Source organism: Schistocerca nitens, chromosome 8 (genome assembly GCF_023898315.1).
Source record: "Schistocerca nitens isolate TAMUIC-IGC-003100 chromosome 8, iqSchNite1.1, whole genome shotgun sequence".
In the NCBI taxonomy this organism is placed as follows: domain Eukaryota; kingdom Metazoa; phylum Arthropoda; class Insecta; order Orthoptera; family Acrididae; genus Schistocerca; species Schistocerca nitens.
Window position 1 is genome coordinate 125,550,737 of NC_064621.1, and position 19,215 is coordinate 125,569,951.

The 19,215-nt window shown below is 44.2% G+C and overlaps 1 protein-coding gene across 2 annotated transcripts in view; it reads left to right on the forward strand.

Moving 5' to 3' along the window:
- Nucleotides 1–418: 418 nt before the first annotated feature.
- LOC126198877 (uncharacterized) overlaps nucleotides 419–19,215 on the forward strand; it is a 34,653-nt gene continuing 15,856 nt past the window's right edge. Inside the window, exon 1 of one of the 2 annotated variants that reach the window (XM_049935480.1) lies at nucleotides 419–504. In XM_049935480.1, coding sequence (XP_049791437.1) covers nucleotides 496–504 — 9 coding nt within the window. In that variant the 5' untranslated portion in view covers nucleotides 419–495. Of the gene's footprint in view, nucleotides 505–15,974; nucleotides 16,073–19,215 lie in introns of those variants that run through there. The other variant, XM_049935481.1, reaches the window with a different exon arrangement.

Consider the following 19,215-nt stretch of genomic DNA (forward strand, 5'->3'; position numbering starts at 1 on the left):
AGCACTTTTCTGTTTACGCATGTTATTAGTATGTTTGCCTTTAAATGACCTGTGTCCTATGCTGGAAGTCGTGGCATGCTCTACATTGTGACAGATGTAATGCTGTTGCCTAAACTGTTTTAGCCCTAAAATTACTCAGGTATATTTTGCACTTCTTCGGAGAATATTTTGTAACATTTCCTGTATACTACATGTATATTTTGTACCTTTGGATAGGATCCGTGAAGATGGTCTGTGACTGAAACCGGCCGATATTTGAGCTTTAAATAAAAAAAGCAGCTGATGGTCAAACATGCATTTTATATGTCTAATACGTCGTATCGGGAAAACATCCGCGCCCGGTGGACATCTTATCTTTCCCTTATCTTTCTGTATATATATGACGCAAAGAATGTTAACTAACAGTTTCTTTTAATCCTGTGAACGTGATTAGGAAGCTTTGTGCACTGCACCTTTAGGTTCTTTTTGATTTTATATTTTGAAAGCTACCTGAAAATGAATATGGTGAGTAAAAAGATACTTCTATTTCCACTGGTGATATAGGCTTTCAAGGAACGTCGCGCTCGCTTCATTTTCTGGCAGCGATGTAAGGTGCCGGACGGCGGTGTCACAGACAGCATTGCACCCACCTATTATTTTGGCGAATCAGGTTTAGAGACTCCGTCTGGACGTGGTGATTCAAGTTTACTCCATTTTGTACTTATTCAAAATCACTTCTGGCGAATAACAAGGTGGTTTCTTCCAGTTAGCCACTGGCTCTTCCTCCCTCATTCATATTTTTATAAGTTTTCCTTTCTAGTGAACTCATCATCAATTTGACATTCATCATCAGCTCTCCCATTAATCCTTCAGAATTTCCGAAAATCTATTGTCGGCCGATAAGTAACTCATTATGATGTCTTAGTGTATAAAACCCCACCTGCAACAGTGGTAATGTTTAGAGGTACCGTGGTTTTTTTATTTTTTTTGACATGATCCGAAATAACCGACAAAACCGTTACTCAACGATTCGTGTACCTAATAGAACATAATTTTATCTAGGGAAACAAAATATGCGCTCGCGCACGTAATATTCAGTAAATACACAGCTATTTTCGGTAATGCTTACAAACTCTTTCTGAGCAGTGGTATTATTTGTTGCACAATCCCCACGCCAAAGATTGATTACAACTCGTTTTGTTAAAAAGTCCGTCGTTTTTGAAGGGGTTTCGTACAGTTTCTTTCGTGCAGTCAAGTAGTACTTCTGTCTTCAGTGTTTGCGCAAGATTATTTCTTTGTCGAGGGACGTCGGCTCAATAGCCATATTTGCTGTATGATGGTTTCTTTCTCTTGAGACGTGACCTGCAAAGACACGGTTCTGGTGCGTGGTGTTCAGAACACTTCAATTTGTAATTCTGTATATGTGGCATATGTATGTAGACTGAAAAGGTCTGCAGATTACCACGTGAATATCACCTTTGTTATATTTGTCTGTGCGTATGTCATTGCTCATAAGACAGTCCTGTGTTCTGTTATTTGTATTGTATGTTAGTTTTCAATATTTCCCCTATTATGTGATTAGTGTTAGTGTGCTATGTACTATTTTAGTTCAGTTCTTTTGCGATCTCTGCTTTTATCTTGTCTTAGCTTTCTTATTCTTTAGCACGACCTGTTTTGTCTCTGCTCGTTTCTGTCTTCTGGTGGATTAAGTAGCATGTAAATTGAAGATCAATTTTTGCGCATCATCCGTGTATTGGCGTCTCAACATATATCTGGAGTTTTGTCCAGCATCTGATAATTCGCAACAACGAAACTAGTTGAGAATATTAGCACGGACTTCAGAATCACACCTTCTTCAGTTATGCATTAGTGCAGAAGGCTGTTTCGCATGTTCGTACCTGCAGAACAGCTTCATAGAGCGGGTTGTTGACACGTCAATCTGGCGAGCGTGTACAGATATTCATTTTGAGAAGGCTGGGGGAGACAGTAGGAGTGGAACAAGGACATGACTGTAAAAGCTGGATGATACCGTATCTCATGACAATTTCCAAGATGTGATTGACAGAACTGGCGATGTAGCTAACGTAGCTCAAAGCGCAGAGCACTGTTTTAATATATATCCTAGTAGAAGTAATGTAAACTTCTTCGGAGTTCTGTGACAGTACAGCATTAGAGAAGTAAAGTCAACGTTTAACATTAAGAAATTTGTCCTCACTGGGACACGAGCCAAGACCCTGACAGACTCTTCATTACTCTTTCTGATATACCAGCACATACTTGTTCATGATCTCATCAAGGAGAACATGACGCTTAGTGATGTCATTCATGTGCTTGAAAATAAGCTCACTGTCGGAAGTGACAAACACAGCAGCAAATAAACGATAGAATTCTCATCCTATAACAAACGGTATGGCCTTTTACGAAATACATCGAGGCTGTCGACCCGCATACAGACAAGACCTTTATGATATGTTACGAACTACTTAGACTTCCTGATTATTATGCATTAAGTAGCTAACGGTGCGGTAGCGATATGGGGAAATTTCAGCATCCTTTCGGAACTGACAACTGTCCACTTTAGCACGTAGGATTGAATTGAAAACGTAGCTATATAATTATAATTACGGCTGTAGCACTACGATTAACATTTCGAATAGCGGAATGAATACTTTATTTGATACCAGTGTAGAATGAGAAAAGCTATGGGCATTTCTGTGCGTTCCTAATGTTGGTTATAATGACAAATTTTATTGCTGACTTGTTTGAGTTGAGATTATTCACTGCTCTGTCAAAATCTGACTACATTTCTGGCTTACCAATTTCTTCAAGAGTAACCTCCTTCTCTTCTTCTATAATTCCTTGTGGCAATTCACTCCGTCGTATTTTCTCTTCTGTGTGCCAGTCATCTGCCTATCTTTCTTTTTTGCGTTTAATAGTTGTGTTCCGTCTGCATCTCGTAGGTTAGAAGCTTTACTTTTTAGTTTTCTGAAGCTGAGTCTTCATGAACACTATTTGAATTTTTTCTATGACCATATCGCTCTCAGTATCTTTACATCTTACTCTCTATGCATTTACTTTTCGTTTAAATCCTAGCAAGCTTTATCGCTGGAGTACTACTTCACTCTTAAAATTCTTCTGTTTTCTTTCTTGTTTTACCCTCAACATCGAGTATTTCCTGAGCCGCCCACTTTCCTTTCACATTCTCTTACACTATATCTATAGTGCCCTCTCATCTATTAATTAACATGTTCTTTATTGTATTGCACCGTCCGTCTGTTTAACTAATCTAAACGTTTCTTTAGGCCATTGAACATTATCTTACAGAATGTTCACTTCATCTCATCGAGTCTGCCCTCTTATTGCAGCTTTCCTACCAGCTGTGATTTTCATCTTTGTTCACATATTCTGTTTTTACAATTCCTCAATTTCCACATACTCTCTTTATTTTCTGAACGTTCCATTGTGATGTGGGCATGTTAACCAGTGCTGTGATAGTTACTGTTGGTGGGTTTTTAGACCTCATAATAATAATTCAGACGCTGCTTAATTCACTGTAGCTTACCCTATAATCTAGCTCCCTATTTGAAAGAATCCCGCCACCTACTGTACCATTCACTGCTGCTATTGTTGATACCCTGTACTTATCTGACCAGCATTCTCTTTCCTCTTTCCACCGTACTGCACTAATACATACTGTCTAACTTTATCAAAGCAGTCTCTCTTTTCGCACGTTCAACATTGCATGTTTGGATTGTTAGAACTTTATTATTTTTCGTCCTCCTGCTTGATAACCCTCTCCTGAGCATTCTCTTAAAGGAAGACTAGTTGAATTCCGGAATTCTGGTCATTATAATACACTCCTGGAAATGGAAAAAAGAACACATTGACACCGGTGTGTCAGACCCACCATACTTGCTCCGGACACTGCGAGAGGGCTGTACAAGCAACGATCACACGCACGGCACAGCGGACACACCAGGAACCGCGGTGTTGGCCGTCGAATGGCGCTAGCTGCGCAGCATTTGTGCACCGCCGCCGTCAGTGTCAGCCAGTTTGCCGTGGCATACGGAGCTCCATCGCAGTCTTTAACACTGGTAGCATGCCGCGACAGCGTGGACGTGAACCGTATGTGCAGTTGACGGACTTTGAGCGAGGGCGTATAGTGGGCATGCGGGAGGCCGGGTGGACGTACCGCCGAATTGCTCAACACGTGGGGCGTGAGGTCTCCACAGTACATCGATGTTGTCGCCAGTGGTCGGCGGAAGATGCACGTGCCCGTCGACCTGGGACCGGACCGCAGCGACGCACGGATGCACGCCAAGACCGTAGGATCCTACGCAGTGCCGTAGGGGACCGCACCGCCACTTCCCAGCAAATTAGGGACACTGTTGCTCCTGGGGTATCGGCGAGGACCATTCGCAACCGTCTCCATGAAGCTGGGCTACGGTCCCGCACACCGTTAGGCCGTCTTCCGCTCACGCCCCAACATCGTGCAGCCCGCCTCCAGTGGTGTCGCGACAGGCGTGAATGGAGGGACGAATGGAGACGTGTCGTCTTCAGCGGTGAGAGTCGCTTCTGCCTTGGTGCCAATGATGGTCGTATGCGTGTTTGGCGCCGTGCAGGTGAGCGCCACAATCAGGACTGCGTACGACCGAGGCACACAGGGCCAACACCCGGCATCATGGTGTGGGGAGCGATCTCCTACACTGGCCGTACACCACTGGTGATCGTCGAGGGGACACTGAATAGTGCACGGTACATCCAAACCGTCATCGAACCCATCGTTCTACCATTCCTAGACCGGCAAGGGAACTTGCTGTTCCAACAGGACAATGCACGTCCGCATGTATCCCGTGCCACCCAACGTGCTCTAGAAGGTGTAAGTCAACTACCCTGGCCAGCAAGATCTCCGGATCTGTCCCCCATTGAGCATGTTTGGGACTGGATGAAGCGTCGTCTCACGCGGTCTGCACGTCCAGCACGAACGCTGGTCCAACTGAGGCGCCAGGTGGAAATGGCATGGCAAGGCGTTCCACAGGACTACATCCAGCATCTCTACGATCGTCTCCATGGGAGAGTAGCAGCCTGCATTGCTGCGAAAGGTGGATATACACTGTACTAGTGCCGACATTGTGCATGCTCTGTTGCCTGTGTCTATGTGCCTGTGGTTCTGTCAGTGTGATCATGTGATGTATCTGACCCCAGGAATGTGTCAATAAAGTTTCCCCTTCCTGGGACAATGAATTCACGGTGTTCTTATTTCAATTTCCAGGAGTGTATATTTAATGGTTATGGATACACTATGCGCGTTTTTGCCTGGATTTTTACATCCTCCAGTCGTCAGTCCGTGTTAACAGAGATTATCCGAATATTAACTACACATGACACCTAATGGCAGAGTCCACACAGACGAGGCTGTCCACAGCACGCCGCCGCTGCGACTGTTTGCTGCCTACCGCATTTCCCGTAGCGCTGCCTCGCAGCTAGGCCTCCGCTCCGTGCATGTGTCCATGACGCTTACATGGGAACTTAGCTTTCTGCCTCAGGACCTTGGCTCCTGTCCCAGTAATCTCTGGCTCTGAATGTGTGTGTGTGTATGTGTGTGTGTGTGTGTGTGAGAGAGAGAGAGAGAGAGAGAGAACTGGATCGCAATATGTCTCTGGTTTCAAATTTATCTGCTATTCATGAGGTTTCTTCTTCAAATTCAAATGGCTCTGAGCACTATGGGACTTAACATCTATGGTCATCAGTCCCCTAGAACTTAGAACTACTTAAACCTAACTAACCTAAGATCATCACACAACACCCAGTCATCACGAGGCAGAGAAAATCCCTGACCCGCCGGGAATCGAACCCGGGAACCCGGGCGTGGGAAGCGAGAACGCTACCGCACGACCACGAGCTGCGGACGTTTCTTCTTCAAATGTGTAATATTTCGAACAAACATTTTTATTTATTACGGAAGATGGTTCAAATGGCTCTGAGCACTATGGTACTTAACTTCTGAGGTCATCAGTCCCCTAGAACTTAGAACTACTTAAACCTAACTGACCTAAGGACATCACACAACACCCAGTCATCACGAGGCAGAGAAAATCCCTGACCCGCCGGGAATCGAACCCGGGAACCCGGGCGTGGGAAGCGAGAACGCTACCGCACGACCACGAGCTGCGGACGTTTCTTCTTCAAATGTGTAATATTTCGAAGAAACATTTTTATTTATTACGGAAGATGGTTCAAATGGCTCTGAGCAGTATGGTACTTAACTTCTGAGGTCATCAGTCCCCTAGAACTTAGAACTACTTAAACCTAATTAACCTAAGGACATTAGACACTTCCATGCCCAAGGCAGGATTCGAACCTGCGACCGTAGCGGTCGCGCGGTTCCAGACTGTAGCGCCTAGAACCGCTCTATTACGGAAGAGAAGCGGATGATAATTTTAATGTGTTTTCGTCATTTGTGAGTTAAATAAACGTTGCCCAACAGAGGAGAGAAGCGAAGGGCATGACATATGCGCACATGTCACACTTTCAGCCTATGGGCAAGTGGAGCGATCGCGTGATATCCGCGATCACGTGCCCAAGCTCGTCATGTGTACCTGCCCACATCAAGAAGCTCAGTGGCTTGTCTCACTAAGCGAGGACGCACTGGTGATCTTCGGCAACTTCCGTCAACGTTCGCGAAGGGTATTCGCACTCTCTCTCGCACACCGCAGACACACCCAGACCACGCCTATAGGCCACGCGCTTGCAGGGTTCTACCATAGAGTCGAGAATTGTAGTAATTACTTAGAATCATGCATGTACAGTGGGAGTACACGACGCTACACACATTACCACTTGGAAATGGCCGAAACTGGTGATAGTGACCAAAGGTAAAAAAGCAACTGGAGCTGTTATTGGAATCAAGGCAACATTGCTTTGCTACGTCTGTTCAGGCAATTCTTTAGATTCCCCTTACATGGAAAGATTGGCTGCCTTCTTTGTCTTTAGTCAATCTAGCATATGAATTTCTAAATTTTGCATGAAAATTGCAGTTTATTAGTCAGTCCTATTAGATCAGTGATTTCTTACATCCTGTGACTATGGATAGACTCACCGTATTGCTGTGTATGGAAACGAAACAACGCTGCTGATAGTATATTTGATACATATAAAACATAACCAGAAATAACCACATTATAAATAAACAATTAAGTGGTTTTGGGATCATATCTGCATATTTGGAATTCCAGGCTGATGTTTAGTGGCCAAATTAACAACTTAACATCTAGGTTTGTGCTATACATAACTAATATTACTATACTTCCCGATCTGGCTTTCATTGTCCGCAACTGGTATCATAATTGATAAACATTCTGATGGTATGATATAGAGTAATTGTGTAAAACGCTAAGAGTATTGGCCAGTTGTAATAGTAAATCAGTTAACAAGTAAATGTCGCTTGACACACAGTCTCGTGAAACAGGAAAAACCTGACACCACTCTGGAGCCATGCTTGTCAGTGCAACTATTTTAATCAAATCTACTAGGTTTTCAAGCCACGTGACTTCCATTAAACCACTTGAGCCGTCTTCGTCAGGAGTGAAGCCCACTGTTTTATGGAGCACGCTCGATATGCCGTTTGTATAGGCGCTATTGCAACGTGTGGAACATTCTAGAGCGGGCCGTAGTGAGCATTGCTCGGGAAGGTGAGATAGCCAGCTGATAACCGCTCCAGCCCGCCACAGGACCGGGTGAGTGAAGAAGTGTTGCGACGGGACGGCGCCACGTTTGAAACTGTCGCTCCCGACCTCCTATAGCTGACATTAGTCTCTGTTGCCATTCAGAATCCAGAGCCCAACCCCATGCCCTGCAGTGAACGACTGGTGTCGATTACGATTGTTTATTCTCGTCTCGGTCCACCCAGTAAAACGGACGAAACGATGACTCATAAGAGGAACACTCCTGATGCTAATGCTGATGCTGAGTGAGCGTCTAAGGAGAGCAATCAGCTATCACCATCAGTCTCCTGTCCACCACCCATGACACGAGCAGTGGACCCAACCTGTGTACAAGAATACGCCTCTGTTCATAAATTGTGCTTCATTTACGTTTTTCATGGAATGTTCAGCTGCGGCCACCTTTACTCACCATTTGTTCAATACGCCGCATGTGCTCAGTACAACACTAAGCAAAGGTGCGAATAGAAAATGCTTCTGCATTCGTAGGCGACACCGTACACACCTATTATTCGAGGACGTGCGTCATCTTTAGAGGGACGTAACGTATCTTGTATTCTGGAGGTGCACCGGAACACTGGACTCAGTCCATGTTTCGGCAACTAGCACTCCATCTTTCTGGTCGTTGTTCCACAATATGGAAGAAATGTAACCGGATTCGCCTCCTCCGCTGGCTCCAGTAGCGAACAATTTCTACTCTTGACGGCAATGGCGGAGACTGCTGTCGTAATCTTGGGCATTTTAATCGAAGTGACATCGCTTGAAAACAGAAAATTTTATCGATGGAGGCAACCGTCAAAAACTCCGAGGACAAACACAACTACTTATTTTAATGTGCATCACGTCTTTAAACGCCTTGTGTAGACAGACACAGAATGGGAAATGGACAGACAGAGAGAGAGAGAGAGAGAGAGTTACGGTGGGGGAGGGCGCGGGGGGGGGGGGGGGGGAGGTCGCAGAGGAGAGAGAGAGGGATGATAAGAGGAATGGAGTGGAGACAATGGGAGATAGGGGGGGCGGATGGTTCGAAGTTTACCAATGGGTGGTGACAGAGAGGGGTGGGGGAGGAGCACAAGACTAATCAGCAGTTCTTAAGAAGTACTGCTTTGAACAACAGTGATAAAGTTCTATCGCCACTGGAGTACAGGCATGCCCCAGCACCCTCCGACATGACATCTCCCAATGGCCGGAATACGGCTGTGTACAACATGTTTGTGGCATTAGTCGCCTTATCAGTTTATGGTTTAATGTTGGATAGGACCTGAATAGCTCTAGTAGGGATCTAGTTTCAAACTTACTATGAATATTTACTGCGTCTGTTAGCCCAGATCAAATTGGATGCATGATGTGATCAGGTGAATTTAAGTTTCTCCAATTTCGGTGTCTGTGGAAAAGTTATACTGTATCTATCAAATAGGAAAACTGCCACTAGCACAAGATAAACATCTGCTGGGCTGGGTGTGCGACTAGTGAAGTTTCTAATACTGCAGTTTTGCTGTGACCAGGAAGATGACTGTCGCATTATATTTTCAAACGAAATTTTTTATTGCAGGATGACCTGTACACAAGCTGATGTCTAGATTATGTGTGTGGCCGGTGCTTCAGTTCTAAGTCAGCGAAACTGGCGAATGATGTGGCATTTCTGTCATATTTCAGCTCACGTTTTATCGTGTTTTATTATGTGGTACATAGTCCGGCCCCGGTAGCTGAGTGGTCAGCGAGACATAATGTCAATCGTAAGGTCCCGGGTTCGATTTTCGGCTGGGTCGGAGATTTTCTCCGCTCAGGGACTGGGTGTTGTGTTGTCCTAATCATTTCATCCCCATCGACGCGCAGGTCGCCGAAGTGGCGTCAGCTCGAAAGACCTGCACCAGGCGAACGGTCTACCCGACGGGAGGCCATAGCCACACGACATTTCATGTAGTACATATAAGCTTATGCTGCTCTAAATTGTCGAACAGGCAAGATTAGTAGACCTATCTCTACAGAAAGCCACAGACGGTCACGAAGCATGGGAAAGGTGGTATCAGTAGAAGCAGTGTCGTTCTGGAGCGTGTAGAGGGAGCGGTGATTTACCTACAAGGCTTGATGTAAAGAGCCATACTTTGATTACTTACATTTACTGTTTAAATGTTTGTCACGGATCCCAGCTATGCTGACGACGTTGTCCATACTGACAGGTTTGTAATTATAATTCCAGTAACTTTAAATTAGTGCTAGAAGTGTAAATAAAAATATCAGTTAACGTTTTAAATCACGAGCAGAATGAGATGGCCAACAATAAACGTACCTTGAGGGCCAGGCGCGAAACAGGCTAGCTCATTAGGCAGTTTGTAACTTGAACACCAGAGACTCGTGAGACGAGTGGATATTTTGTCTTATTCAAATTTTGTTTAAGTCCAAAAAAAAGGTTGGAAAAAGGTTGTAAGGAAGTCTAGCGTTCATATGCATGATGGCCACATGTTGTTACTATGCTTATTTCAGTTTATCAGAAGTAAGTAGAGTTCAAATGGGCCTCAACTAGGCAGTGTTCAAATGAGCCTTGGGAAACGTTTATAATAGGCAGTCGTCGATTAGTATCCCGGCAGGCAATACGTGTGCGCCTGTACGATTCTTAAGTTTGTGTGATAGTGAATTAATCCTTGAACTGCCTCGTAAAATACATTTATATGATACTGCACAGACATGGAAATCGTGTGAAGAGGTCTTGCGAACTGTTATGGTGTTCAATAAACGATCATTTGTATTCGAAATCTTTGATGAAGACATTGCCGCTGGTCTGACTTACAGGATTTTTTTCAGGCCGCAGTCATGTCGGAGATTTGATGTTTTACCAGATTCCTGATATTCACAGTACACTCGTGAAATGGTCCTACGGGAAAATTCCCACTTCCTCGCTACCTCGGAGATGGTGTGTCCCATGGCTCGTGCGCCGACTATAACACCACGTTCAGAGTCACTTAAATCTTGGTAACCTGTCATCGTGGCAGCAGTAACCGAGCTGAAACTACGCCAGACACTTGTTATCTTGTATAGGCGTTGCCGTCTGCAGCACCGTATTCTGCCTCTTTACAAATGTCCGTACTTGAATATGCATGCATATACCTGTTTCTTTGTCGCTTCAGTGTATATTTTTTGTATAAAGTGTTTCAGTCATGGTGTGCGGTTTGCCTTTTTATTTTCCAAGTTTTCCCGATTCTTTATAAGGACTTATCTTGATGTGCATTGTTAGTTCTTCCAGTGGAATAAGTGGCATGTAACTGAAACACGAAAATTTCTAATTAGCTACGAACGGAGATCTTATCCCACAGCCGTAGTACTGTCTCGCTGTATGATAGTTCTCGTGTGTGTGTGTGTGTGGGTGTGTGTGGGTGTGTGTGTGCGTGCGTGTGTGTATGTACACTCCTGGAAATGGAAAAAAGAACACATTGACACCGGTGTGTCAGACCCACCATACTTGCTCCGGACACTGCGAGAGGGCTGTACAAGCAATGATCACACGCACGGCACAGCGGACACACCAGGAACCGCGGTGTTGGCCGTCGAATGGCGCTAGCTGCGCAGCATTTGTGCACCGCCGCCGTCAGTGTCAGCCAGTTTGCCGTGGCATACGGAGCTCCATCGCAGTCTTTAACACTGGTAGCATGCCGCGACAGCGTGGACGTGAACCGTATGTGCAGTTGACGGACTTTGAGCGAGGGCGTATAGTGGGCATGCGGGAGGCCGGGTGGACGTACCGCCGAATTGCTCAACACGTGGGGCGTGAGGTCTCCACAGTACATCGATGTTGTCGCCAGTGGTCGGCGGAAGGTGCACGTGCCCGTCGACCTGGGACCGGACCGCAGCGACGCACGGATGCACGCCAAGACCGTAGGATCCTACGCAGTGCCGTAGGCGACCGCACCGCCACTTCCCAGCAAATTAGGGACACTGTTGCTCCTGGGGTATCGGCGAGGACCATTCGCAACCGTCTCCATGAAGCTGGGCTACGGTCCCGCACACCGTTAGGCCGTCTTCCGCTCACGCCCCAACATCGTGCAGCCCGCCTCCAGTGGTGTCGCGACAGGCGTGAATGGAGGGACGAATGGAGACGTGTCGTCTTCAGCGATGAGAGTCGCTTCTGCCTTGGTGCCAATGATGGTCGTATGCGTGTTTGGCGCCGTGCAGGTGAGCGCCACAATCAGGACTGCATACGACCGAGGCACACAGGGCCAACACCCGGCATCATGGTGTGGGGAGCGATCTCCTACACTGGCCGTACACCACTGGTGATCGTCGAGGGGACACTGAATAGTGCACGGTACATCCAAACCGTCATCGAACCCATCGTTCTACCATTCCTAGACCGGCAAGGGAACTTGCTGTTCCAACAGGACAATGCACGTCCGCATGTATCCCGTGCCACCCAACGTGCTCTAGAAGGTGTAAGTCAACTACCCTGGCCAGCAAGATCTCCGGATCTGTCCCCCATTGAGCATGTTTGGGACTGGATGAAGCGTCGTCTCACGCGGTCTGCACGTCCAGCACGAACGCTGGTCCAGCTGAGGCGCCAGGTGGAAATGGCATGGCACGCCGTTCCACAGGACTACATCCAGCATCTCTACGATCGTCTCCATGGGAGAATAGCAGCCTGCATTGCTGCGAAAGGTGGATATACACTGTACTAGTGCCGACATTGTGCATGCTCTGTTGCCTGTGTCTATGTGCCTGTGGTTCTGTCAGTGTGATCATGTGATGTTTCTGACCCCAGGAATGTGTCAATAAAGTTTCCCCTTCCTGGGACAATGAATTCACGGTGTTCTTATTTCAATTTCCAGGAGTGTATATTTGTACCGACTTCCTAACAGTGAAACGCTTACATAGAACAGGCATAAACAAACGGAAGCTTATCCCCGGTGTTTCATCATTACAGGCACAGACTAAATGGGCGACTTACAGTGAAACAAGCATATAATCCTTAAAAACATAGATATGAGAAACCAATGGTTTCCCCAATATGACGTATGGATGAGCGCAGTCATGTCAGTGTTAGAAAACTCTTAATGTCTAAAGCAATGTTTATTTCCAAAACACTGCAACTGAAACGTAAAATATATAGTGATAAACTGCTCTCGTTTGATTTGATCATTATTCAGGACAGCTAAGTACTTGCAAACTGCGTTTAGACAACAGGCGTATTGGTCATGCCTCGCCAATTCAGTTGCCTCCCAGGTCTCCTCATTTCAACGTGCTGAATGACTATTAATAATACTTGTTTTTTTTGGGGGGGGGCGGGGGGATGGATGTTTAGAAACTTTGGCGTTTGCCAGTCCTGTTCAGTGCTTATGAACTCCGGGAAACTAGGAATGATGAGGAGACAGGTTGAAGCCTGCCTTCACTTGAACCGTGGCAATTTGGAACAGTTATTGCAATGTGTTTGCTCTGAAATGCATATCGACAGTCTGGATTCCTGACGTGCTCAGTCGTAATATGTTGTGAACATTTTTGGAAAGTGACTATCAACACCAGTCAGTTAATGTATAAAATGCACGTTTGACCGTCAGCTCCTTTTTATTTAAAACCCAAATATCGACCTCTTTCAGTCACAGAACATCTTCACGGATTCCAAAGCCAAGACACAAGAAATACGTGCTATAGATAGGACATGTTACAAAATATTTTCCAACGAAGAACAAAATATAGCTGAATACTTACAGGGTTAAAACAGTTTAGTCCACAACATCACATCTGCAATTACTTAAATAATGGCGAAATCTCGTACGTAGAGCATTCCATGAATTACAGTACGATATGCAGAAGTTCGAATGCCACGAGTAAGCAGACCAGTACTGGAGTGACAAAGTGCTGCAATTGTACAAAATATTGAGGAATTAGTCAAAGATCTTTACAAAGTGTTTTCGTGGTTACAGTAACGAAACAATACTATAAGATATTAACTACATTTAGAGGAAAACCTCTTATGTAACTTATTAGCGTATGGACGTTGGGTGACATTTAAACTTATTTCTGCACAATGTATTTCAACTTGCTTTTATGTTATAGATACTATTTTCATTACGTTTATGAAATAATTGACGTTTGTTTATGTAGATATCATGGAGTATATGCAATGATTATGCTACTGTTTAACATTAGGTTTTTATCACGATTTCTACCTTATATTGTAAGATCGATATTATTTTATGTTTGAGGTAGCAAATTCGTCTTTCTGTTTACATGTGAATTTCTACCAAAGGTGTTCGTCAAAGATAGTCCTGTTCATTGCACTCAGTAAGATACTTATTATCAATATATATCATCGAGATATTCTTGTACCACATGACGAAAATACTTTGTGCAGATCTTTAACTAATTCCTCAATGTTTTGTACAATTCTTGCACCTATGCCTCTGATTCTCTCTTCAGTACGTTTCTGTTTACGCATGTTATTAGTATTTTTGCCTTCAAATGTCCTTTGTGCTATGCTGGAAGTCATGGCATGCTCTACATATGCGGCGTGGCCATTGTAACAGATGAAAGGTTGTTGCCTAAACTGTTTTAACCCTGTAAGGACTCATGTATATTTTGCACTTCCTCGGTGAAGAATTTGTAACATTTCCTGTATACTACATGTATTTTTTGTACCTTTGAATAGGTACCTTTGAATAGGTCTTAAATGGCTACACAGGATAATTGAAATGGCCTGGGAGTCGGGAGAGGTTCCATCAGACTGGACAAAAGCAGTAATCACACCAATCTTTAAACATGGAAACAGAAAAGACTGAAACAACTACAGAGGTATCTCTTTAATCAGCGTTGTGGGTAAAATCTTCTCAGGTATTGTTGAAAGGAAAGTGCGAGTATTAGTTGAGGACCAATTGGATGAAAATCAGTGTGGGTTTAGGCCTCTTAGAGGTTGTCAGGACTAGATCTTTAGCTTACGGCAAATAATGGAGAAGTGTTATGAGTGGAACAGGGAATTGTATCTATGCTTTATAGATCTAGAAAAGGCATATGACCGGGTTCCTAGGAGGAAGTTATTGTCTGTTCTACAAGATTATGGAATAGGAGGCAAACTTTTGCAAGCAATTAAAGGTCTTTACATGGATAGTCAGGCAGCAGTTAGAGTTGACGGTAAATTGAGTTCATGGTTCAGAGTAGTTTCAGGGGTAAGACAAGGCTGCAACCTGTCTCCACTGTTGTTAATATTATTTATGGATCATATGTTGAAAACAATAGACTGGCTGGGTGAGATTAAGATATGTGAACACAAAATAAGCAGTCTTGCATATGCGGATGACTTAGTTGTGATGGCAGATTCGATTGAAAGTTTGCAAAGTAATATTTCAGAGCTAGATCAGAAATGTAAGGACTATGGTATGAAGATTAGCATCTCCAAAACGAAAGTAATGTCAGTGGGAAAGAAATATAAACGGATTAAGTGCCAAATAGGAGGAACAAAGTTAGAACAGGTGGACGGTTTCAAGTACTTAGGACGCATATTCTCACAGGACGGCAACATAGTGAAAGAACTGGAAGCGAGGTGTAGCAAAGCTAATGCAGTGAGCGCTCAGCTACGATCTACTCTGTTCTGCAAGAAGGAAGTCAGTACCAAGCCTAAGTTATCTGTGCACCGTTCAATCTTTCGACCAACTTTGTTGTACGGGAGCGAAAGCTGGGTGGATTCAGGTTACCTTATCGACAAGGCTGAGGTTACGGATATGAAAGTAGCTAGGATGATTGCAGGTACTAGTAGATGGGAACAATGGCAGGAGGGTGTCCACAATGAGGAAATCAAAGAAAAACTGGGAATGAACTCTATAGATGTAGCAGTCAGGGCGATCAGGCTTAGATGGTGGGGTCATGTTACACGCATGGGAGAAGCAAGGTTACCCAAGAGACTCATGGATTCAGCAGTAGAGGGTAGGAGGAGTCGGGGCAGACCGAGGAGAAGGTACCTGGATTCGGTTAAGAATTATTTTGAAGTAATAGGTTTAACATCAGAAGAGGCACCAATGTTAGCACTGAATAGGGGATCATGGAGGAACTGTATAAGGGGGGCTATGCTCCAGACTGAACGCTGAAAGGCATAATCAGTCTTAAATGATTATGATGATGATGATTGAATAGGATCCGTGAAGATGGTCTGTGACTGAAACCGGCAGCTGATGGCCAAACATGCATTTTATAGTCTAATACGTCTTACCGGGAAAACATCCGCGCCCGGTGGACATCTTATCTTTCCCTTATCTTTCTGTATATATATGACCCGAACAATGTTAACTAACAGCTGTCTTCAAGTTTCTTTTAGCCCTGTGAACTTGATAAGGAAGCTTTGTTTGCTACATCTTTACGTTCTTTCTGATTTTGAAAGCTAGCTGAAAATTAATATGGTGAGTAAAAACGTCCTACTTGGGTAATTTTGTGGCAACGATGTAAGGTACCGGACGGCGGTGTCACAGACAGTTTTGCACCCACCTATTATTCAGGCGAATCAGGTTTCGAGATTCCGTCTGGACGTGGTGGTTCAATTTACTTCATTTTGTACTTACTCAAAATCACTTCTGACGAGTAACAAAGTGGATTCATCGAGTCAGTCCTTGGCACTTCCAGCCTTATCCATATTTTTCTAAGTTTTCCTCTCTAGTGGACTCGTTATCAATTTGACGCTTACCATCAGCTCTCCCATTAACCCTTCAGAATTTCCGAAAATCTATTGTCAACTGATAAGTAACAAATTATGGTATCTTAGAGTATAAAACCCCACCTGCAATAGTGGTAATGTTTACAGGTACTATGAGTTTTTTTATTGTTCTGACATGATCCGAAGTAACCGACAAAGCCGTTAGTCAACGATTCGTGTACCTAATAGAACATAATTGTATCTAGGGGAACAAGATATGATCGCGCACATAATACTCAGTAAATACACAGCTATTTTCGGTAATGCTTACAAACTCTTTCTGCATAGTGCTATTATTTGTTGCATAATAACAGTGAATAAGATTCTATCGCCACTGAAGTACAGCCACGCCAAGCACCCTCCGACATGACGTCTGCCAATATCCGGAATAAGGCTGTGTACAACATTTTTGTGGCATTAGTCACGTTATCAATTTGAGGTGTAATGTTGTGTAGGGCCAGAATAACTCTAGTTGGCATCCAGCTTTGAAACTTAGCATGAATATTTACTTTGTCTGTTAGCCCAGGTGAATATGGATGCATGACGTGATCAGGTGAATTTAAGATTCCCCAATTTCGGTGTCTAGGAAAAAGTAATGCTGTATCTATCAGACAGGAAAACTGCCACTAACAGAAGATAAACATCTGCTGGGCTGGGTGTGCGACTAGTGAAGTTTCTAATACTGCAGTTTTGCTGTGACCAGGAAGGTGACTGTCGCATTATATTTTCAAACGAAATTTTTTATTGCAGGATGACCTGTACACAAGCTGATGCCTAGATTATGTGTGTGGCCGGTGCTTCAGTTCTAAGTCAGCGAAACTGGCGAATGATGTGGCATTTCTGTCATATTTCAGCTCAAGTTTTATCGTGTTTTATTATGTGGTACATATAAGCTTATGCTGCTCTAAATTGGCGAACAGGCAAGATTGGTAGACCTATCTCTACAGAAAGCCACAGACGGTCACGAAGCATGGGAAAGGTGGTATCAGTAGAAGCAGTGTCGTTCTGGAGCGTGTAGAGGGAGCGGTGATTTACCTACAAGGCTTGACGTAAAGAGCCATACTTTGATTACTTACATTTACTGTTTAAATGTTTGTCACGGATCCCAGCTATGCTGACGACGTTGTCCACACTGACAGGTTTGTAATTATAATTCCAGTAACTTTAAATTAGTGCTAGAAGTGTAAATAAAATTATCAGTTAACGTTTTAAATCACGAGCAGAATGAGGTGGCCAACAATAAACGTACCTTGAGGGCCAGGCGCGAAACAGGCTAGCTCATTAGGCAGTTTGTAACTTGAACACCAGAGACTCGTGAGACGAGTGGATATTTTGTCTTATTCAAATTTTGTTTAAGTCCAAAAAAAAGGTTGGAAAAAGGTTGTAAGGAAGTCTAGCGTTCATATGCATGATGGCCACATGTTGTTACTATGCTTATTTCAGTTTATCAGAAGTAAGTAGAGTTCAAATGGGCCTCAACTAGGCAGTGTTCAAATGAGCCTTGGGAAACGTTTATAATAGGCAGTCGTCGATTAGTATCCCGGCAGGCAATACGTGTGCGCCTGTACGATTCTTAAGTTTGTGTGATAGTGAATTAATCCTTGAACTGCCTCGTAAAATACATTTATATGATACTGCACAGACATGGAAATCGTGTGAAGAGGTCTTGCGAACTGTTATGGTGTTCAATAAACGATCATTTGTATTCGAAATCTTTGATGAAGACATTGCCGCTGGTCTGACTTACAGGATTTTTTTCAGGCCGCAGTCATGTCGGAGATTTGATGTTTTACCAGATTCCTGATATTCACAGTACACTCGTGAAATGGTCCTACGGGAAAATTCCCACTTCCTCGCTACCTCGGAGATGGTGTGTCCCATGGCTCGTGCGCCGACTATAACACCACGTTCAGAGTCACTTAAATCTTGGTAACCTGCCATCGTGGCAGCAGTAACCGAGCTGAAACTACGTCAGACACTTGTTATCTTGTATAGGCGTTGCCGTCTGCAGCACCGTATTCTGCCTCTTTACAAATGTCCGTGTTTGCGCACACGAAGAAACAAGCGTTTTCGCGTGTCTCTTATGCTAACGCCAAGACTTGAGCTCTCATCGGACACTAATATGTGACGTAATTCTGTCTGACGCTTTTAAGACGGGAGGAGGGGTCTCTTGTTAAAAATTTTCTCTTTTTATGAGCTCTGGTTCGCTGGCGCGAGTTTCGGAGCTAATTATGTTGGTCGAGATGGAGGAATTAGGGACGCTAATAGGAAGGAGAACATTCCATTTGAGAGAGTGTTACAGTAACTTGGTATTTCAGTTCTGGAGAGTGCTGAAGTAATGAGGAGATTATGAGTAAAGCTGATGGCTTTCTGGAGAGAGAGAGCGTCGGAGAGCAGTTGGTGATCGTTCGAGATCGAAGACGGCAGCTAAAAATGGCGGTCTTCTCGCTACTGTGTTAGGAGTTTAATGGAGTTTAATGTCGTGTGAAATTTAGAAACCCTGTGATCATATATAGAGTTTTGTCTCAGCCAAACTCATGATTATTAATTTTTCGTTTAAATTCTTTCGCGATTCGGGACTTAATGGTTTGTTACCGTGCATTCTAAGAGACCATTGACTTACTGATAGCCCGCATCTCGTGGTCGTGCGGTAGCGTTCTCGCTTCCCACGCCCGGGTTCCCGGGTTCGATTCCCGGCGGGGTCAGGGATTTTCTCTGCCTCGTGATGGCTGGGTGTTGTGTGATGTCCTTAGGTTAGTTAGGTTTAAGTAGTTCTAAGTTCTAGGGGACTCATGACCATAGATGTTAAGTCCCATAGTGCTCAGAGCCACTTACTGATTAACTTATCTGTTA